Source organism: Streptopelia decaocto, assembly GCF_964273445.1.
Source record: "Streptopelia decaocto genome assembly, chromosome: 1".
In the NCBI taxonomy this organism is placed as follows: Eukaryota; Metazoa; Chordata; class Aves; order Columbiformes; family Columbidae; genus Streptopelia; species Streptopelia decaocto.
Genome location: NC_138663.1, coordinates 29,606,864 through 29,630,152, shown reverse-complemented (window position 1 = coordinate 29,630,152; position 23,289 = coordinate 29,606,864). Strand labels below are relative to the sequence as shown.

At 36.0% G+C, this 23,289-nt stretch overlaps 1 protein-coding gene across 3 annotated transcripts in view; it reads right to left on the bottom strand.

Annotated features, from left to right (window-relative positions):
- DOCK4 (dedicator of cytokinesis 4) overlaps nucleotides 1-23,289 on the bottom strand; it is a 235,345-nt gene that overhangs the window by 40,873 nt on the left and 171,183 nt on the right. For all 3 annotated transcript variants that reach the window (XM_082050185.1, XM_082050186.1, XM_082050187.1), the window contains exons 26-32: nucleotides 22,833-22,931; nucleotides 16,571-16,665; nucleotides 9,014-9,089; nucleotides 7,348-7,448; nucleotides 6,634-6,692; nucleotides 4,357-4,505; nucleotides 2,761-2,846 (exon numbers count right to left, since the gene is read on the bottom strand). In XM_082050185.1, the coding sequence (XP_081906311.1) occupies nucleotides 2,761-2,846; nucleotides 4,357-4,505; nucleotides 6,634-6,692; nucleotides 7,348-7,448; nucleotides 9,014-9,089; nucleotides 16,571-16,665; nucleotides 22,833-22,931 (665 nt within the window). The remainder of the gene's footprint in view (nucleotides 1-2,760; nucleotides 2,847-4,356; nucleotides 4,506-6,633; nucleotides 6,693-7,347; nucleotides 7,449-9,013; nucleotides 9,090-16,570; nucleotides 16,666-22,832; nucleotides 22,932-23,289) is intronic.

The window sequence follows — 23,289 nt, the reverse complement described above, 5'->3', positions numbered from 1 at the left end:
TGTCTGCTCCTTTTTCTTCAAAGAGAAGCCTCGTCGTCAGGCCTGCGATGGAGCTCACTAGCCCTGGTTTTGTGCTTTATTTTGTGTGGTCACCTAACTTCCAAACCTGAAATGGCTTGTGTTAGGCCAGACTGGAATACGGCTACAGAAGTAATAAACAGGCAGCATCCATAGGATTTAGAACAAAGGAGCTACTTGAGTACATTCCTTGGCTTCCAAGGATTTTGTTCCAACTACCAACTGTTTAATAAAACAAACTCATTATTTTCCCCGTACTAATTAACTCAGGAATTCAATTGCCATTTCACAGTGTAAATGTAGATCAGGACACCTTTCATACCACGATTACACTGCATAGCAATTACATCTGGTTTCTCATGATAGCAAAATGTTCACTACTCCGTGCTTTGCAGCTCTTCCAATGTCATCAGGAGCTAATCACTGAGTGGTCCCATTCTTTTCATTTTTCATTTGATAAAGATAATTCCATTATAAACAGTGAATTCTAAGCACATAACATTTTAGGTATGTCCAGGGATGCTTATAATTATCCTTCAAAACAGAAGACACTGAAAGGAAAGATACAGTGTTTGTCTCTGGAAATAAAGCTGTTAACGTGGAAGCTGAGAGATTTAAATCCACTTTCTGATTCAGACAAAATAAACAAAAAGCATGACAAACCCTGAAAGTGTAACACCCACTGCAGTTACTAGACCGTATCTAAAGTAGGTGTGTGCATCCCCTTGGCTCCCAACTGTACCTATCAAAACCAAACCTGCTAAGTCTTCAGAAAGATCAGGTAATATTGTAGCATTTGCTTTCATTAAAGACTACAAAACCACTGCTTGCTGCAAAACTATATTACTGTCTCACAGCCCTTGGGTACACACCACATCTCTGTCACTTCAGCCTGAACAAGTCTGCTTTCTTGCACTGTCTGAAGACACTCTAATATTAGTTAGTTTAAATTACCTAAGTAAGAAATAAAAAAAAAAATCTCAGGCTAACTGACCCTATCCCTTGCATTTGTCTCCCTTAAACTGTCCATCTGATTTTAATAATTTTCCTTCACATACCCTACAACACTATGTCATCCTCCATTTTAGATTAGTATCTTCTGCAAGCTTTCCTCTTGACAGGTGTTAATATATGGAGTTAACTCAGGCAAAAACATAACTATAAATAATGTTTTTCTTAAGCTGGAAATGAACTTGAGCAGTTGCTCTGAAATTTCCCAGTGAGTTTAGTTTTAACTTGTTATACCAGAACAGAAACAACAAGTATACTGATGCTGCGAGACATTTTAAAATTGAAATTACTGTGACTATGTCTTCAGCATTTAGAGTTATAAAAGGCTCTCACCACTGTTCACTGTATCTTGTTTAACATCCACCAGTTTAAATCCAACTCAAAACTGTAAAAAAAATAAATCAGTATCTATGTTGCATACCAATATGCTTTCATATAGAACTTTAAGTTATTTCAGTGACAGACATCCTGATGTATTTTGCACATGAGAATACATGTAGACTTCTTTTTATAATCAGAGATTTTTCCCCTAACGACTTAATTTCAAAGTTAGAATACTGTGTAACTAAAATATTGAAATGATTTTACCTTTTATTATCGTTACTGAGATTATGAAAAATTTCTTGAATAATTACGAGAAAGTTCTGCTTTAGCATACTGTACTATTGTTTACCATTATCCACCCATTTCCATAATACTCTGCCTAATCTCTCTACCCACTTTTGCTTCCGTAAATTATAAATATTTAGGAACTCTATTTTTTTCAACTCAATACAATTACAGATTATTATATGTTTGCTATTCACAGACACTGAGATTTGAATGTTGCTATTTAAGCAAAGACAACAGAGCTAGAACTAATACTAAAGAAGGAGGAATGGGTAAGAAGACATATAAACAAAAAGATCATGTGTTTAACAGTACTAAAGAATACACAGCTTGGAATCCTGAAGATGAACAATACATCTCCTATTAAACACACCAGAAACAAGTTAAATCATCCACTCAGGTGGAATTGAGTTCTGAGGAACAACAGAGAGTTCAGTTAGTTATTTTGTACCTGTACTCTGTGACAATCCTTATTTCAGGCAATAGGATAACTTATGGGCAACCTTAGGGACTTCAACATTATTATTATTAGCTTTTCCTATTAGATTTCAGTGATATGTCATTTATTAAAATATACTAAAAGCTTAACAACTAATTTATAAAAAAACCCAAAATAATAAGAAAGAATATTATCAGAATAAATAAAATCATATCTATCAATCAAGAAATCAACAAGTGACATTACACAGACAAGTACAAGTTTCTGGCAATAGAAGATTACTTACTGAACAGCTTTTTGTTGAAATCTCATGCCTCGTTTTCAAAATGCTCCATTTGAACTGTACCTGGCTATACAATTATGAAGCATTTCTTGCTTTTCTGATTTTAAAATTAGTAGGTAAAGAGAATGTTCTGTGATACAGCAGATTTAGCCTTTCTCAATTATTGCTGTATGCAAGAAATACAGCCAGACTTTACCGATGCCATACAACACCACTAAATGTTATATGCCTCAGATTTTCGGGAAAAAAAAAAAAAAAGAAAAAAAAAAAAGAAAAAAAAAAAAAAAAAGAAAAAATGAGACTCACAACTGTTTCAAGCATTACTTCTCTACAATGACATTAACATCTGATACAAAGATCCAAACTCCAGGAATTAGTGTAAGATAAACATATTACTCACATACTGTTGAAGAGCTCTCGGTATGTTTCGTCACCTTTACCTTCCGACATTAGGCTGTCCAGTTTGTCAATCAGTTTTGCTTCCACCTGCAACATATAAGTGTGGTGTAAACAACTTCTTTTTCCTTTAATGAGATCAGACAAAAATTGAGAGAAGATTTGTTTTTATGTAAGGGACTTTCCTAAATGCAAATCTTAGAATGATTGGTCAATCATGTAAATCTCATAATACACTTCATCTCTTTGAAGCTGTTATCATTCCCAAGCTTTGTGGGGTTTTCTTTTTTTGGTGTATTTTTTTTCCTTTTTCTTTTTTTTTTTTTTTTTTTTTTGAGGGAGGGAGCTAATTTAAATCGAGCAACGTGACTTTAAAACTACAGGCTGAGTAGCATTTGCTGCTGCTAAGGCAGCTATCTATTTATGGAGTCAGACAAAAAGCACACAGCCCAAATAAATTGCCTGAATTCTCACTGCAGAGAAAACAACAAAAACCTCATATTTACTGAGCTGCACCCCAGTCTTTATAAATTAATTTTTATAAATGTCTGTACTGTTCAGAACACTTGAGGGCTCAGAGTTACTCTCCCAACCTTCCTTCCTTGCTTGTGTATTTGGCTAGAAACCCAATGTACTGCATTTACGTATTAGCTATCGAAGAAACTTGCAGAACATATCTAGTGGCTAATGACTCTTTCAATGCATATTTTAAACTGTATTGATTATAAAAAATACAGAGAGGTGAGGCTACACTGTGTGTTAATATTTCAAACCTCTTTTTTAGCAGTAATATATTAGCAACCACAAATCTAGGGCAAAAACCAAGCTGTTGTCAAGATATTTTATTAGATAATAAATCTACTACAATTTACATTTAAAGCCAAGCTGAAAACACAGAGAAGCAGAATAAGCGGATACTTTCCCTCTCACTCCTTGTTAACATTTCTATGGTGATTTTTAACAATAAGCTTATATATTGATAGTGAAAAGCTACCTACTTAAATCACATGCACTCCTCCGTTCTTAATAGTTTGCTTTGTGTTTCAGATACAGCTCCCACCCTAAGCATTATGATTGCCTGGGTGTAATTCAAATACTTCTGTTTTCCTTCATTTGAAGCAGCAGGAAGGAGGGCACTGAGAAATGGTTTGCAGCAGTCTGAAAGAAGTGAGTGGGAGCTGCAGGAGCAGATGGCACACTTCGTCGTTCCTTCCTAGCCCGCTAAGAAGGTGTTTGAGCAGCAAGAATACTTGGATCCTTAGAGAAGAACATTCCTCAGAAGGACCATCTGATCTTTTTTCGTACTAACTGGAAGAGAAGCTAATTGAATCCTATCTAACCAGTAGCCTGTACTGCTGTAAAGTAGATATGAAAAACACCACAACAAAATCAGCAGATTTTACTCGTTGTCTTACATTACTAACATGACAGCATTAATTGGAGAATCCTACTACCCCTGCAGAGAGTTAAAAAGGGAAAACCTGGTAATCCCTCTCCAACAGGTCTAATGTTGTGGCTGTGTTCTTCACCCTGAGCCACCAGTGGCTCCTGAAGTGCTTGAATTTCAATCCTGTTTTATAAACATCTTCCCATACAGTACCTGCTTAAAGTTGCCACTTCGCCTTTGCTCCCAGTCCATCATGTCATGGAAAATGGGGATCATTACATTCCTCAGGTCGGGCTGAGGGATCAAAGTCACTTCCAGGAAGGGGCCAATCAATGCTGGAATAAAGTGAAGCTTGTGTTCCCCTAAAATGAAAACAAACACAAACTTGAATGTGAATTGGGTGTCCTGTGAACTATCACACAATTCAAATATCATCTGAAGAATTAAAAAATAGAGTATTTTATCTCATGTCCACCACAGCATGGGCTATTTCTTAAGCCTAGAAAGTGCAGAGAAAAGCTGGAGACAATAGAAGAATATAAGTCCAATATAATTAATCAGATTTCATTATGCAATACTGAGTTCAGAAGTGACAGTGGGTTATTCTGTATCCCAAGTTAGTCTTCCAAAAGGAGAACAAAGAGACAAAAGGACTCTCTGGGCATTTCACTTATTTTTCACAGGTTTGGTTTGGTTTCTAAGCTCTATATTCTTTTGTTTACAAAATGGTTAACTGTCTGATAGTATGTGCTCATCAAAAAGAGGTACTTTAATTTTTACCTATCTTTAGTTTTGTGAGTACAGAAATGGAAGTACATGTTTTGACTGCAGGAAAGGGAAGATGTGACTCAGCTGTTCTCAAAACAACTTGCTTTAAAATCAGCACTGAAACATCTTCCAATAACTCACCGTATTCTACTTTGCAGAAACCACAAAACTAAGTGCTTGTCAGGAACGCTGGAAATGGCATACAATGAAGACTGACCATTTAGTTTCAGTTTTCCAGGAGAAAGACTTCTTGTGTCTTCAGAATAGGGGGATTATGAATCACCATGCACAGACTTTCCAAGCGGGGAATTAATTTCTGTCCCAGTTTACCTCTGAATATTCCAATGGGCAGTCAGCCCTACCTGCTGCTCTGTTTGGTACCTGTGTTCATCCAAAGGAAAACCAGAATTCCCTTTTGCTGGAAACATCTTGGGATTCATATCCATATGAAAGCGAGGTGACTGTACAAGGATCAAGGCTTATGATGAATCTTACTGCTAAGGGAACTGCAAAATGCTGACTAGCATAACACCAATTATATGAATTATCCTGACCACAGTACTTAATTTGACAAATTACCAGATGAACTCCATATTGTACCCCACACAATGCTATTGAAAGGCATCATGATTCCCTCCTTGCCCACACACTGGGCTTCCGTTCAGCCGCAAACAGTGTGAGCGAGGAGATGATGCACACCAAGGTCTTAGCGTAGCACGCAGGAAGGAGATGAGACCCAGGAGCGGATCCTGGATATACCAGTTTAGAAATACCCATTGTTTAGCCAAATAATTTATAAGGATGCCTTAAAGCAATACTAAATACTGTAAATAAGTAAAACATGCTACACCACAAATGTTAACAAGATATTAATAAGCAATTATTTCCTATTTTGACTATTTCTCTTTCTAGTCCAGGCTGATCAGAAAGACCATTTTTCTTTACAATTATGTCTCTTGCTCGGGAAAAGATTTATAGAATTATGATGATAGCATCTCAGTAACCACCAATGGTCTTCGTATCTTTAATGAGCCCTTTAATGAATGAACCATAGAATAATTGCAAGATAAAGATGACAAATGTAGTATCCAAATCTTCTACTCAGTTTTGATTTTTCTCCCAAACAACATCTAATTGCATTTCTCTGAGGCTCACACTTTCAAATAGCACAGTCATTGCTTATAAATACAAAAATGTTCCTAAGTTTATATCCAAGCATATATTTTTCTCATGTTGTCCAGTGTGTCATTTACACATCAGTCACTAATTTGTTTATGCTTTTATATTTTAGTGCAACTAGGACTTAGGGGAAGATTTGATGCAAATCCAGCATCTCAAGAGAGCTTCAGAATTATGATTTATGCCTGTTCCTTAAACTGTCTGCAAACAGAACTGAAGTTGTGAACACAAGTATATTTTCAGGCATAATAATTCTGCCCAAAAAGAGCAATACTTTATTTTGTAATTTTCTCTGATGATACTCTTTCAGTTTTCTTTGAAGAAACAGGGATAACTCAGATACAGTATCCAGGTTTAGAAAGCTGAGTTCAGCTATAGAGAACTGAACTACAGATGACCAGGGTTTTACTAAACTTGAATCAAGACTTCATGGGAACTTGGTTATCAATGACTCTTCTATCGCTGGCAAGTGTATTTAATAGGTGAAGAAGTAATAATTGTTTTTCATTTTATGAACTACTGATGTGTTGTCTAATTACTTACCTAAATTTTGCCACATGCTGAAGATTTCACATCCCATTGTTACCCGCATGTCACCATATCTGAAATGTATTAAAAAAGTAAAGCAAAATATTAAAAAATCACTTAAGAAAATCAAGTCCATATGCCATTCTGTTAAATTGTTAAACAAAGCGTCTCATTTATAGTCCATAAAAGACTACTGTAAAAGTGATGTTTTCTTCCGAGGTTTCGCTCTTTCTATTGTACCCAGCCGCAAGTGGATTCCTAAATCCAGGTTTATTTACAATATTGTCAGTTCTTTCTAAATGTTACATATCAGTAACAGAGCTGTGACGCAAAAGGGATTTTTTGCAGCAATATACTGTAGTTCTCTGAGAGAAAATAATTTTGCTCTAGCCTAGAGAAATACAATTAATTGATACAGACAACAGTGCAGTGCCTGGCAGGAACACCTGAACCAGTCTGAACCAGCTTATGCACAAACTGCAAATCAGTGTTGGCACTCCTGCAACATGGGTATTTTCCTCCCAAGACCTGAACCAATTTGGGCACTTCTGTGAAGGTGCTACCAGCTCTGAAGACCTACACAAAGGGCCAGAACCAACTCTCATTGTAGTCAGTGGAAACGCCGTTACCACTATTTTTTTGGTAGACCTTCTTCCAACCCCCCATGTCTTCCATTTTGAGAAGTGCTTGATCCATTACAGTGTTCTAGAAGCTGACAGCAGTACTTACTTTTCTAAAACCTTTTTCTTCTTGGAAGGTGTGAACATCTCCAGTTGTAGACATAACTGGTTTATAAAAATGACAGCAAGAAAAAAGTAGGAATCCCAAATCTACAATAAGCATATGGCATTTGGTTATTTCATTTTCTCAGTACCACCATTTTATGACCACTCAAGATGCAAATTTTCAAATCATATCACTTGTTTCTGTCTCAACTAATAAATTATTCACACTGTTTTTGACTAAATTTCTTTGCATCCAAATATACTTTTCACCAACCCCATAATGTTCAGCAGAAATAAATCTATTTTACATATTCTACATCTCTTAAATGTAAAGGTTTCAGAGTTGCAAATATTTTTCATCCCTCCAAATCAGAAAACTTTACCTTCTAAATTTGAAAACTTCTTTTTTGTATATTTAAATAGAAGACTACAAAAACGTATGCCTTTAAGTCCAAAACAAAAAAAAATTCTGACACCTCAAAAGCAATCACATAATAGAATTGCCATTTTCTGGCCTGTCCTCCTTTGTAATATTACTTGCAAGTCTCTCTTGCTGCGGGCTTCACTGTACAAAACTGAAGCCAGGTTTTGTTAACATATTGCAAAGATAAAAATGTTTTGTGCACATCCTCTCAAATCAGATGTTGAGTCTTCTACTTAGAAGATTTGAAGATAAATTTAAAGGTAAATTTCAAATACATTAAAATAGTCATTATTATAACCCACTTATAGATGCTCCATGGCAAGAGGATGAGGAAGTGTAGGGGGAGCCCTATTCCAGACACTGCAGTTCTGCATGATAGTAATAACATTGCTAAGCAACTTTAAGGAGCAGAGATGCTTTGTCTACAGGTAGTTCATCTATCAGTTTTAGCCCCTCAACTTGTGGAACGTCATAAAGGACAGGCTTCCTCATGGCCAGTTATGTCAATTACATAGATCTGCATTCCTGCCAGCCTCTCTAACAGGAGTCTGGAGTTCAAGGGAAGCATCCACAACTCTGCTGGAAGTCACCAGGAGCTGGCTGTCTTCTCCAGGAAGGAACGTCTGCACTCTTTATGATGAAGCAATTAGACTAATGTCTTTTTGTTGGGCAGAATATTTGTTCAGGTTTCCATGGGAATGGCTCTTTTCAGACACGTTCTTAGGTCTTCTCATCTGAATCCTAAAAGCATCATTCTGTAATTCACAGTTTATCATTGATGCCATGTCTCACTGTATGAGGTACGCACTAACATCTTCAACTACATTCACCATGCAGTATCATAGTTTTCCAATTTTAATTATGCAGCAAGTTAATCGGTCTTGAGAGAAATGACAGAAATGCAACCCCATATTTTTGATAAATTTGCATCAATTAAAGCATTGAATAATTTTTGTTTTTGCAATAACTCCAAAATTACAAACAATAAAATTCGTCCCTGAATAAGTAGCCTACCGTAGAGGCTGAAATAACAAAACGAAAAATAAGAAGAAATTTAGAAAAACCACCGCACTCCTTATTTTAAGACAGTTCTGCATTGAAGAAAAAAATATATTCTCTGAAATTGCTGATTTAGTATGTGTTCTAGCTGTTTAGATGCTGGAGCTAAGTTTAATAACAAACAACCAAGCCACAGGATAATGTAGCAGCTACTGCATCTATTTTATGTTTGACACATTTACTCTACCTTGTAATCAAAGTTTTCATTTAAGAAGTTTTTACGAAGGGCATCCGAAAGGTACAAGACGGTAGTAATGATCACACTGGGAAGAAAAGAATAAAAAAGACAGTAGTTTTCATCAAATGCAAATTCATTTTTAGTACTAAGAGCCCAACAATTTTCCAATGAAGAAATAGATGTGGCGTGTATGGTGGCATACTACATTTTAAACATATTAAAGTATCTGAATACTAACAGTACTTATTGACAGAAAACATGCACATTATGAAAAAAAAATAAGTGTGATGTAAAGAATGTGTGCTGAAAATAGATGTTCTGTAGAGAACATGACTTTTTTTTTTTCTGCAAATAATGCTGATATCAGATTTAATACACACTTTGTCCTATTAGCACTCGTGTATACAGTTGGGCAATTTGCTTTCAGCTTTCTTGGTACTGAAAATATGTGCATATAGATTATAAATATAAAATATCCAGTAATTACCAATATACAATATTGACAGCCCTCTGGACAATGAGCATTTTAATGACAACAGATAAATTCAAAACAACATGAGCTCTGCGAGAAAGACCTTCTTCTAAAGATGTCTGTTCTGTATGTTGCAAACAGTCATACATTGCCCTACATTGACAACTGCCTGAATTTTATTAATCGACCTTAGGTAAATATATACAAGCAAAATCCTCTCACAGTGGTTGTCACCAGAGTTCAATGAGTCTCCTCCATTGTAGCAACCAAGTTCAGTACGGAAACAGAATGTGCTTAAATATTACTTAAACATAATTCAATGATTCAACACAAAGCTAACCTCTGCAGCACTTAGGTCTATCAACATATTTAGTCAAACCAAAAATCCATATAAACCATTACATTCTCTTTGAAAGTAGTCAGGAGAGGATAGTTACGGGGAAGGAAAAAGAGAAACACAGAATGACCTTTTCGCTGTCACACTTATGTATCTTACAACAATCAACTGTTTGAAGACCTTCTGAGAAAAAGGTTATATGTACACATTTCATTTAATTATCATCTACCTACTATTAATACATCTAGTAGTTCTTTGAACACGATTCTTGACCTGTATGCTGTTACAATACTAAAATTTATTTCCCCTTCCATACTTTGGACTTCATTTTTTACTATTTTTGTAATGTATTTAAGACAAAATTTGTTTTATTAAATATAATTCTACTAATACATTAAATATAATAACAGCTATATATATTTTTAAGAGTATAATATTTTTCATCTTCCCAACACTGAAGAATTATACTTTAACCAACCCACCTAGGAAATAAACTGTATTTTTCTTCCAGCATTTTTGTCAATTTTCAAGTTTATAAATACAAAATGGCTAGGTATCATTTAGCCTATTACTAGTCCAAATGTTTGCTTCCATTTCTACACTTTTAAAATTGCTGCCAACTTTACCTTCTGATTTGCTGTCTCTGAACACCTGTAAGAGCCAAGTCAGAGACTGTTTTTAGAACACTGCTTGAGTCTTAAGTTTCATTCATTCCTAGTTCCATTTCTGAAACATCATTTTAATACACATTATTTTCTCAACAATTATACTACAGCTTTTCTATCCAAGTCTTGTTCCATTTTTAACACTCATTTGTATAGTTTACTCTACTTTTCCACCAATGGGGAGTTACACTGTGTGTACAGCACACCCAGTTGCAGCAGGGAAGACAAAGTGAAATGGTAACAAACTGTAATATAAGCAAAGCTAAGAATCAAGGTGTGGATAAGAAAGTCCTGTCATTCTTGTTATCATGTATCATTTAATTTACAGCCCATATGTTTCACAAAAATTGAAAGTGTTTGCATGTTCCAGGAAGATGTTCTGATAGAAAAGGTCAGTTCATCGGAACTACTGCTATGTAGAATTTCAACCTAAGTCCAAAGTAATAAAACCCTGAAAAACTGTATGCAAGAGAAAATTCCATAAGATCTCAAGAACTGCAACCATATTGCCAAGTTTACATTACGTAGTTCTGTTTATGTCTGAGATAATTCCTTTCTTGCCACATTCCATCTGTGGCAGGTGAAACTAAAGAGAAAGACCTGCTTCAGTTCTTACGAGAATGTGATTAGAGTAGAAATCTTGGATGCAATTTTAAGAATATTTTCCCAGAATTTTCCTGAGATAACAGAATAACTGTGATTTAGGCATTTCTTGTGATAGGCAACAGAGTTCAGGTTTTGTAAGCCAAAGATATGATATGGATTAGCTGATAAAATGCATGTCTGTAGAGTGAGAGTGTGTATGTTGTGGATAAAAAAACCCTCAAAACATCAGACTGAACACAGAAAGATGAAGCTACTGTTTTTGACCCACAATCTGTTATTCTGAATCCACAACCAACTGAAGTCAGGCAGGACAGAAAATACTGCTAAGGTTGGGGGTTCTCTGTCCTCTTTTCCTATGAATAATGTAGGTTCTATTAAAAAAAGCAAAAATGCAGAAAGTAGAGACAGCAGCCAGGACAGATGGACAGCTGCCTGATCCAGTATAATGCTCACATTCCAAGTTGCTTTCCAGCCAACAATTTCAAAACAACAACAACATTTATTTAAAATCCATTTGAGTACCAAACTAGAAAACATGGAGTTTGTGACAAGACTTTTCTTCCTCTTACCGCCTGCCCCAAGTTTGTTCAGAACCACTCACTATTTTACAGGAGAAAAACAACTGCTTTTGGCTACTAAATTATTCTGGGCTCATATACACAATGCTAACCCAAGGTTCAGTCAGGGCATTTTTGACATTTTGGCTTTTCGATCAAATTTTCACAGCAAATCCTTCTGCAATAACCTGTTTGAAAAAATCAAAGCATTGCTGAGAAGTTCAACAACTGGTTTGCTGCCTGGACAGTACTCCGGCAACCTGGCTTTTGCCAGGGCAGCCAATGGTAAAAACCTAAAGCTTCCTTTTGCCATTCTGATATGGACAAAAATATAACATTAGATTCTCAGTTCATCCTTGGCTATTTCAGAATGAACAGAAAAAAAAAGCTTCTTTTGTATTTCATAAATAAATGAAATAAACCTACAGTCACATGTATGTGTAGACACCTATTGTTATATGTATATAAAATTATTCATACATGCATACCTATGAGTATATGTAAGCTTTTTGTGACAGACTGTCAGGTTCAGTTGTTAGCAATGTTTCATATTACATAAAAGCAAGAATGTTGTTAGCAACACTGTGTATTACATAAGAGCAAGAATTTTTGCTCACTGTAGGAGTCTCGGACACCCACACCACAGCAGCTAACGGGATTGTTCAAAGCAGCCATAATGATGAAACTAATGCTAATTCAATATCTTTCTTTACTGCGTATTCCATTTACCTTTTAAAAGAAATAATGCCTTTCAGTCACTACTGAATTAGATAACCAAAACGATTCTCTTTAAATTCCCTATGTCTGTCAGTAGATACATTTGAAATTTTAGTGTAAGAACATACTATGGTAAATCTTACTTTAAAGATCAGTTATTTTACTATAAATAATAATTTTCATACATCCCTTTTGTATACTTATAAAATTCAAATTGAGAATTGGATGATCTGGCATTTCTACCATTCAATGTAATGCTGAAAGGATATACATACATAGTTAATATACAGAGATCTTTAAAATTAAAGCTTCTTGCATACCGAGAGTAGTGGAAAATTAGTTCATTGTTCAATAAAACATAGGCATAGCATGTTAAAAATATCAAACCTTTGCTCGGCAAGTAATAGAAACTCACTTTGCTCTCCAAAAACCTCCTCAATTGTTAATGAAACATGACATAACTGGGAGTTCAGCTGAGTCTTTTAAATGCTCTCAAAAGATGCCAGTCAATTAAAGTATTAGACAAGTGATTCTTTTCCTAACCTTAGGGTAAACTTAGGCAAGTGACCATTCCACAGTGCTTTCCAGTGGAGAGAGACATTATGAAGGTGTTATGCAGCAGCTTTAATTTTAGTCTGGAATTTTTATTATAGAATTTCGGATTCCTCTCTGGCGCTAGGCAACTGATTCAGACATCTTCCTATATTATGTGGTATTCATTTGGAGTTACAAATAGAAGCTTTGCCTAGAGGGCCAGCAAGCTAGCTTACCACCTAGTTGATATACAAAGTAAGTTTCTCCCTATAATGAAATAAATCAAAACTGTATTTTCCACAACATATTTAAGAAACATATTTTATCACTCAGTAGTAACATCCATGTTAGAAATATTAGATAACCATGAGTAAACATTTTGCTTTGCTCAATGTATGCTGATTAGTTCACTACAGATATTACATGTTATGAAGCTTTAAACAGAGCTAATTTCTGTCTCATACCACAACTGCTAGAAGCTAATCACAGAATCGACTGGGTTGGAAAAGACCTCAGAGATCACCAAGTCCAACCCTTGGTCCAACTCTAGTCCGTTTACTAGATCATGGCACTAAGTGCCATGTCCAATCTCAGTTTTAAATGATTATTAAGGATTTTTTTTTGCATGTTCTCCTTCCATCACAGAACAAAATTCAAAAAACATCTATTTTCTGCTTAGGTGCCAAGTCTGCCTTTTCAAATGTTATTTTATTTCTCAAATTTTGGAAGTCACTCGGTAGTTTTAAAACGCTAGCCATCAATACTTTTTCATGATGGGCATCTGGATATTCAGAATTATAGATCATGCATGCATCACTGGGAAGTATCTTAATTTCTGGATAGTTACAGATTGGTATTCTTTTTTTTTTTTTTATCCCAGCCAGCACCCAAGTATCAGTTGCCACGTAATTGCTGAAAATATTAGCAATAAGTAATAAAAATCTAGAAGCCAGAAGGCAGCAGTATTTTTATATATAAATATTATATATGAAAGAACTATGGCATTTTAAGACCTAAAAAGCTTTCAGGTAATTTAAGTTCTGCATATATAAATAAGAGGAAAAAAAAGATATATTTTTTTTTCCCCTCAGGAAAAGCTTATTACCTGATTATATCCTTGCTAGGACTCATTTCTTCCCTAGGCTCAGACAGGCTAAATCTCTCTTCCTGCAAATACCAGACTGTTTGAATTTTTATATCACTCTAGGGACAGAGAAAAGACTGTGCTGCTGGTGATGCAACTGCAGTGATGGGTGAAGCTTTCAAGACACACACGGCCTTCAGATTAGCTACGGTTTCTCAGGCTGAAGCCCAGACAGCTGAGTAGGTGGCCATCTGACACAGGAAACATGACAGTCATGTCATTCCTGGCAAGCAGAAGTCAGAAAAGATCCAGACTGTTAATGGATTATTCGATTATGCTCTTAAAAAGATGGGATAAGCCTTCTAGTTTTTCCTTTTAGACATGAATGGAGCAAGGAGTTCAAGAAGTTTTGCCTTCAATCCCGAAGAGTCTCAGGTCACTGGAAGCGCTCTGGGTCATCAGTGAAGTTCAGAAGGAATGGTTCACAGGCGCTCCTGTCTGGGGTGCAGGCAGCGCCCTCACCTCTCATCCTGCCTCCAGGCTCTTCCCTTTGCCCTTAAAGATTTTGGGTCGGGACAATTCTAGCAAAGCTACTACTCTGTGGCACTGTGCTTTCGGGGCAGCTGAAGGAAAGTGGCCACTGCAATGGTGGTGGTGGACACAACTGCAGGGAAGGAGGTCCTGTTCAGAAACAGCTCCAGAAAAACTACGGCTCTGCAGCTGAGGAGACTAAAGAAGTGTAATTTCCTTTCTGCTGCCTCAAAAAAGAACAGAAACTAAGCCACAGAGGTATAACACAGCAACAATGTGTCTTCAGTTCATGCCACACTTTGAAGCACACCTGGCCAACCCCCTGTTTCATAGCAAACCAGCAGTTCCTCCACAAAAGAATGAATACCTAGCACAGCAATTACTGAGTGCTGAATTGGTAAAGATGTGTTTACATCCCATTTACTGGTAGTAACGCTTATGCAATTGTGTGTTATCCGGTTCAGTTGGCTGATCTGAGTGGCTTCTCATGGCCAATCCGCACCAGCAGTTACTGTCAGCTTCTGCCTGTCTTCTTTGTCTGGCAGAACTGGACACAGAATCACCTCCTAGTTTGTCAGAAGCAACATGACATGGATTAATAACAGGAGACATGCGATGCTAACTAAAATACTGGTGGAAGTAAACATTCCTTTTGTAGAACTTAGTATCATCATTAGCATATCTGAACACCACCAGCCCGAGAAACACGTGCCAAGGTCGTTCCTTCATCTTAGTTTTGTACATGTCAGCTACTGCAAAGCCATCTGCCAAGCCAGCTGTTTCTGAAATATATAACAATTTCTTACATTATATATTTAGTCTAAAAGTTCCTATGTTTATCCCTCTTTCCTATGTTTCTCAATTTATTTCTTAAGCATGATTACCAGATGCAGGCTAGTGTCAGCCATATCTTCTTTAATATCATACATAGAAACAAATGATCACATCCATTCTTTGATTGTTAAGATAATCTTTTTTTTTTTTTTTTCTGGAATTCAAACTTGGCAAGATTAACAATACTGAGGTAATGAAAATGAGCAAAAAATGTTGGTGTTTTTTTTCGAGTTATGACAAAGTTTGACAAATACTATGATGCTTGCATATCCATACACATATAACAAATACATATCACGAACACAAGTTTTGCCAAATTTAATTGTAAAAATAATATGGTTACTAGAAATCTGTACAGCATCATGAATGTAAATTCTCCTTGGAGCCAGCAGGCACAACGCAGACTAAAAACCAATTTCCATCAGGCACTCCAATATGTACCATGAAAGTTTCAGTCAATCCTAAATTCTGGATTCCTAGGCCTGCCCAACACAAACCCTCTCCCCTGCCCACCCTGGCATTTTTGTAATTGTGTTGACTGTTCAGCTGATCTAAAGCTAAGCCTGGTATTACAGGTGAAATAAAATTCAGTAGTTTCAGACTCATTGTAATGAGTTCTCAGAAATGCTGGGAACTGACTTCTTTAAAAATATGGCCTGAGCAGAGAAAGAATATTGCAAAGGCAGGTTATATCTCCAAGTATCACTAGGGAAGGCTTAGAGCCCTATGTTACTGTTGCCTGTGCTGTACCTCATTTTCTGATTTGTCATTTTTTTTGGTGATTATTCTGACAAGCACTAAATTAACAAACCTGCAAAACATTGTTAATGATACTACAGCAAATAATTTATTCCTGAGAGCAAACAGATCTTTACCAACTCAGCATTTCAACAAACAGATTTGAAATGAAGTTCTGTTGAGACTTGTCATTTGCTACTTGGAAAACAAAGCTGTTGATACTTAGCATCTTAATTCTGTAAAGTGTTTCTGAGTTTCCAGTTAAATGTGCTTATTGAAATTCAGAATAGAAAAAGGTACAGATTATAGTATGAGTTTGTCATGTAAAGTAAGTCCAGAGATTTTAAATCTGAAATTCAAAAATTATAAACTGCAGCCAGCATTAAAAAATATATTTTGAGTTTTTATTACATGCATCATATAACTTCATTGATTTTTACCATGATCTTCGCATAGTACCCCTATTTTTAGTAACACTAAAAATGCCTTACTTGTTTGCAACCAAACGCATCACTGTCCAGTCTTTTGGAAACATCTCTGGTCGTATTAGTATCCGAAATACAGTGAAAATCTGCAGCAGAAAATCCTTTGGAAGGAAAAGAAGCAGTCATATGTCTTTGCTACTTTAAAAAGAGCAGTGAGCTTTACAAATGTTTTCATTAGAGACACAAATTCATTACAGAAATAGCAGAATTGCATTTATTTTCAACATAGATACACCTCTGAATGCTTTTATAATTTTTTTTTTATTCTCCAAGAAAGCTTCAAATAGCTATTTAATTCATTTTTCTTAAAAGGAGGAAAATAATTTAATATGCCACTTGATTGACAGCAATGCATAAATGAAATGTCAAAGATACATTTGGTTTCCACCCATACACTTCCACAAATGCGATCCCGAGAACAATTTGCAAATCAAAAATGCACTTTACAAACACTACAGAGTTCTGAATATCTCCTTAATCATGCCAGGTTTTCATCACCTTCAAAATTTATTCTAAAAGAGGCATTATTTGGTGGGAGAGACAGTGTAAGGACAATTTTATCATTGGGTTTGCAAAGATCAGTGAATACTATAGTGATGCCCAAGCCCCTGAACTGTTATTGCAGCTGTCTGTATGCAGGTCACTTCACCATTCTGCCTCATTTGCTGAAACTATAAAAATAGTGAACATATGTGAGCCACTTTGAATGTAGAAAGCACTGCTTAAGAGCTTTTAGCATTATCATCTCAACTCACTAATAAACAACTAAATTAAACTATTCCTCTCAGCACTTTTTTTTGCAGATTTTCTTTTTACAAATAAAACTACCACCAAGATTAACATTTCTAATAGCCCATCTTGATCACGTATAGTGCTGCCAGTATTTTTTTAGTAAGCAAAATGGAGCTTTTCACATAATGAAGAGCATGAGGCAAGTGATATAAGGCGCCTAACTGAAACAGGGTGGTACCTGACCTTGACATGGTTTGTGTTGATTCTGCCCACACCACTTGCAGACAGTTAGCCTAAAACACAGATGAGATGAAGATCCAACCAAAGGATATCAAATAATTTTGAACACCAAAATATATTCAAGTGCATTTGCTGAAGTGTAGATGACGGGCATTGCAGAACAGATGTCTTTCATTAGAGAATCACTGTAAAGGGGGATGAATGCAGGCGCTGGGAAAGGCAGCTGAGATCCCTGCACCCACCCACCAGGGAGGATTATATAAAAGAGACAACCTGTTTTCTGAACAAGATGCCAAGAAATTCTCTGTATTAAAGAGCATAAACGATACTCATTGCAGATAACATAGAGTTTGGATGCAGGTGACCAGCTTTACAGATAAGTAGCTCTATGAGCAACACCTTTATTCCAGAGTGCTTTCCTATGGCTTTGCACCTTGCAGTTAAATTTCAACATTTCTCCCTGCTCCCCTTTTTCTTTAGGGGTTACTTCCCTTCCCTGTGCTGTAATCCCTGCAGCTCTGTGCCATAATCCCAACACAATGGCAATGCCTGGAATGCTGCTGTATGTCACCTCACAATAACGTCCCAAATTCTCCCATATCCCATTTTTATCCCTCTGTTGTCCAGACACCATACATGTTACTGGTGTTGGGGAGCTGACTGACTGGCTGCTGAACTGCGGAGACCAAATGGCTGCTGTTGGGAAACCAGGCAATGGTTTAAGGACTTAAACCCAAGGGCTGCATGAGGTATAAACTTAGCACCTTTGAGATCTATGGGCTGCTGCCAAAGCCTGTCCAAACTTCAACAGTTTGTTCAAAAGTCAGTAAGAGAAGGACAGACAGAGACGAAGATCATATATATTTCATTTCTTTGGGTAACTAGGCTAAAAACAGAATGAATCTTCTATTCCAAATGAAATTTAAAACAAAGCAAATGTAGACGCTGGCATTAACTTTTGAATCATCAACACTAGGCTAATTTATTTCTAATTTTAACAGAAAAAATAGAAAATTGTGTCATGAATTTAGTGGTGATATTAGACACAAAATGTGGATTTGAGAAGCTCAAGTAAGACTGAAGATCTCTCTGTTACAGTACATGTTAAAAACATAAGTAAAATGCAGTATAGTTCAAAGCTGAAATATAACTGAAAGAAACAGATAACATAAAAAACTTCAGAAAAACTAGTAAGTTGTAAGATTTTCAAGATACAACTATTAAGCTTCTATTAACAGAATTAATCTATAGCTAATTTTCAAGATTCAGTTCTTGTATGTTTGGTAATACATTTCCCTAGGAATCCATTATAAGCATGACAATAACCAAAGGGTAAAATGCCAGTTGACTAATTTGATACTTTGCATTAATGAGCTGGTGTCCTTCATGTGTGAGCATTGCTCAGCAATATTCAGGACCAGTGTTCACTCCCAAGAGATCCATTCCGTGTAGCAACTCCATAAAATGTTTTGATCAGCATTACAGTGCCTGGCATTTTGCATGACACAATTATTCATTTTTGTTTCATGATCCAAACGTCACAAGACGTTACGTTACTACGAAGTACCATTCATCAATTTTGTAACTGCGTTTTGAACTGTTTCCTTTGCATTAAGCTATTGTCTTTCATAATTGTATCTGCTCTGTTGAACGCATCATCGTGACTTGGTAACAGATTTTAACATTTAAAAAACACTTTTGCCGGCAGTATAAGTGAACTAACATTTGGTTGGTTGAGTACAGATCTGTATCATATGCCTTCTATCTTAAGAGGCAGCAAGGAAATAATTTTGTCCTTTTACGTACTCTAAATACCATCTCCTAATATTCCCACCTAGTGCAAATAAGCTCTAGTACTATCTTATACCATTTTAACAATATCACAATATCACAGTTCAGTTTCCTCTAGCAGCAATATTTGCTTGATTAAGTTATCTAACTTTGATTAAGCAAGAAGCATGGTCTTCTGAAAGACTGAAAACCATCTATTTATTTAATCAAAAACAGTGGAATAAATAGCACTTGGTAGTAGGGTTCAGCATCCACCTTACCCTACTCAAGCTCCATTAGCTGGAAGAGAGGAATCAGACAACTAGTAGGGTTTACACCCATCCCTATGAAATACTATCTTTTCCTTCATCAGATCTGTCTTATATATCTATTCTGCCACATTATATAGGGTACACTGCCAGTGGATAAAAACTAGGCCTTCTGGCAGGTGCTTATCTGTTTGTTTTGTCTTCTGTAAATCTATTAATTAATATCAGCCAGAACCACCTTGCTGCGGTCTAAGCAGCATTGTGCTAACATATACTGCTTCTCTCATTTACTTTTCCCACTTCTCTGCTCCTATTTATAACTTCCACCATTACCTTTTGCCATAAATTACATCTGAGCTTTTTTTGCGGCAGCAAATATCCGCCTACAAGGACGCCTCTGTTCCATAAATTGCTATAAAATATATTTACTAGAAGACGATGGTATTTGGTGGTAAGCAACAGGAACATATCTTTAAAATAATATTGAAAGATAAAAGGAAGCATTTAAAATTACTGCCTCATTAAATTCAATGTTTCAGAAAACGAGTGAAGTATAGTCTCTGGTGCTACCACTCAGCCATGAATCCCCTTGTCATCTCTTTCTTACTTCATTTGCATGATTTCAAATACAACATGCATTTTCTGTCTTCTGCTTTGTATGGAAAAATACTGACTTTCTTAAAGAACTGACTGGAATAAAAATAGTCACCATGTCAATTACTTAAACTAAATATATTTACAAAATAGAGGAAATATTTCCATAAACAACCACTTGTCTAAAGCATCACTCAGATGCATGTCATATAAAAATGAGTACGTGCCGTTCCTTTGAAGTCTACGTTTTGCTATCCTGTGATTAACAAGCTGGAGAAACAGCCTTTAATAATTTTGGTAGAGACTGTTTAAAGAAAAAATAATAGGAACTGCAAATATATTCTGATAGAATGAATGATAACCTTAATTCCCTCTTTAAAAGTACTTGCATGAATAAATTTTTGTTTGGAGAAGTGGTTTGGTGGGGGTATTTTTTAATAATATCACAAATGTTGTTCAAATAGGCATCCACGCAAGGACTTGACAGAGTCAACTTGAGAATTAGTCTGGAAGAAAGAAGAAATACCTTGTAACAGCAGTGCCTAATCACTCAGTATAGATGGTTAATTGTAAACAGAGGTAGCCAAAGCAAAAAAAGTCTAGCAGATAGCTAAGTCCCTTGCAAACCCCATGTCAGATGAGTAACTTGTAATGTGGATCAGGGAAGACCCAACCCATTTCAACATCACTGACCAGGAGGCAAAAAGAGGATTTGAAAATACAGCAAGCTGATGGTCGTTACTACTGAAGCTGAAATCCCGAAGTATATACTAGGTACAGGATTAACTATGGCTACTTGTTCAGCCTCTAAAAGTATCTCGGACAACTAAAAAAGTAGAATCAAAGATATTTAAACCTCCTGAATCTTCATTTACTCATATTGATGTCATTTACTAAGAAGCATATCTTAAAGCAGTATAAAATGCCAGAGAACTTCCACACTTGGCAAACAAAGCAGAAAGATACAGCGGTAAGTGGCAAGATGGTTTAGCCAGCCTGTCACACACAATCACCTCGTGATTAACAGCAGTGTCAGCCTCACACAACCACTCTCATCTTTCCCCCTTGCTCTTAGTTATACACATCTTAGTGACAGTTGATATTTCCAAGTGAGAGAAGAAAAAAAAATAATGTATTTTTTCATATTCAAAAGACAAGGAATGTTGCATTAATTATGATCAACCTACTGCCACTGAATCAGTGGTGGAGCTGCTGATGATTTTATGAGATCTGAATGGAAATAAACAAACTCTGGACTTGAGTTCTTAAGACCTCTATTTCGATAGCACTGGCTACAGCTGTTTTCCATATGTCTCTGTATAATAGTAGGCTATGTGTGTAGGGGGAATATAAATGTGTCAAATCAAAAACAATTCAAGCATTAATTCTAGAGATTTTTCGTGTTCTAGAAGTAAGAACGTCTGAATAAACTCAACACTGTACTTCATAGATACGTCAAACAGAAATCAAGCTTGAAACCTCTAGGAAAAACTAAAATCTAAACCTAGGAATACAGACATGCTCAGCAATCAAACAAAAGCGAAAATACTTTCAGTAAAAAAAGCCCAGGTACCACAACATGTACTAAAAATTGCCTAATAGCAACAATTGTAGGTGAAAATATATGCTGTAATATTAGTAAAAAATTGTCCACACTATATATCTCCTAGGTAGTACTTTTGATTCATGACAGAGATAACCTCTTAGCAGCATTTTCTATCTTTCAAGCTCAATATGACCATCTGATTACAAAGAGAAGGCACTTGTGAATGGTATGTTTTCTTCAGAACAGCTCTAAACAGCTTTTAGGAATTTAAGGAAATCTGAAATTGCACCATGACTGGACTCTCCTTTTCAGGGCAATACTTAAGTTTATCAAACAGTAATTTAAGCGTAACATGTAAAAACATACTATCACACTAGAACATGATTACTCTCCTATCTAGGAACACTGGCTGAAAAATGGGCATAACTCAAGATTTTTTGTGTGGATCCAATTGGGTACTATGTAAGTTTTCAAATTTGGTATTATGTAAATTATGTAAGTCTAGCAGAGTGGAGTCTTAGTGTGTATCTTTATGCAGGTAACTCCATCAATGAAATTGGTAGAAGCTGCCCTGCAAGAGCTCTGCAGCTACTCTCTTCTGCGATCAAACTGGGCAGACAGACATCCTAAGTCTGACAGGTCCTCTGCCAATGAACATGCTGCACAGTTAAGAAAAACTGAGAGCTAGTTGAATGTGCACTTCTCTGGCTGTGTTTTTGCCATGGCCATATATAATGTAATGAATGATTAAATAAACAAATATAATAAATCAAACAAAAAACCAAATGCCTGATAGGAAGAATCAGGCAGAATTGTGTAACCTTAGATGGACACCAACTTTAAAACAGGCTTGGAGGCTAAGCTTATGGCTTTCAAGCAATTCTATATATCCCCTCTGTCCCTACTCTATCTGCTGTCATTGTAGAAGCCACAGGATCCCAGTCCCACTGTAAAAGTGGACCTGAGTACACAGGAACACCTGTGCAAAAGTTAGCTAATCTGAAAAAACAGACTGCATTTAAATACTGAAGTGTTTCATCAAAGCACAGGAATAAAGAAATAAATGAAACAGAGAAAAAAAGACCTGAACAAGTGGAAAGACAATTCTATTACTTACCCTCAGATCCTCCTTTGTGTTGAAGCTATCAAGAAGCTGTTGATAATGTCTATCAGTCATTTGTCGCAAGAGTGACAACAAACAAGAGACAAATTCCCCCTGTTCAGAGAAGCCAAGAATAGAAACATTATAGATTATAACATCTTCTGTAGTTGAGCCTAAACTTCCATCTTATAAGCACTTTAAAAAAATTAACAAATGGACACAAAACTAATTGACAATTAGGCTTAGACTCCATACATTAATTTATCTCTGAATGTCCTACCCATATAAAGAATTATTTTCCACAAAATGCAACTTACTTGCTTAGCAAAATCTATTTGAAATAGTTCCAAAAGGGCTAAAGCAGTAAAAGTTTGATTTGTGATTTGTTTCCCTTGTATCTGTTTTTAAACAAATTATTTAGATTGCTAAAATTACAACCTCTTAGTCAACTCAATTTTGCAACAAATATAAA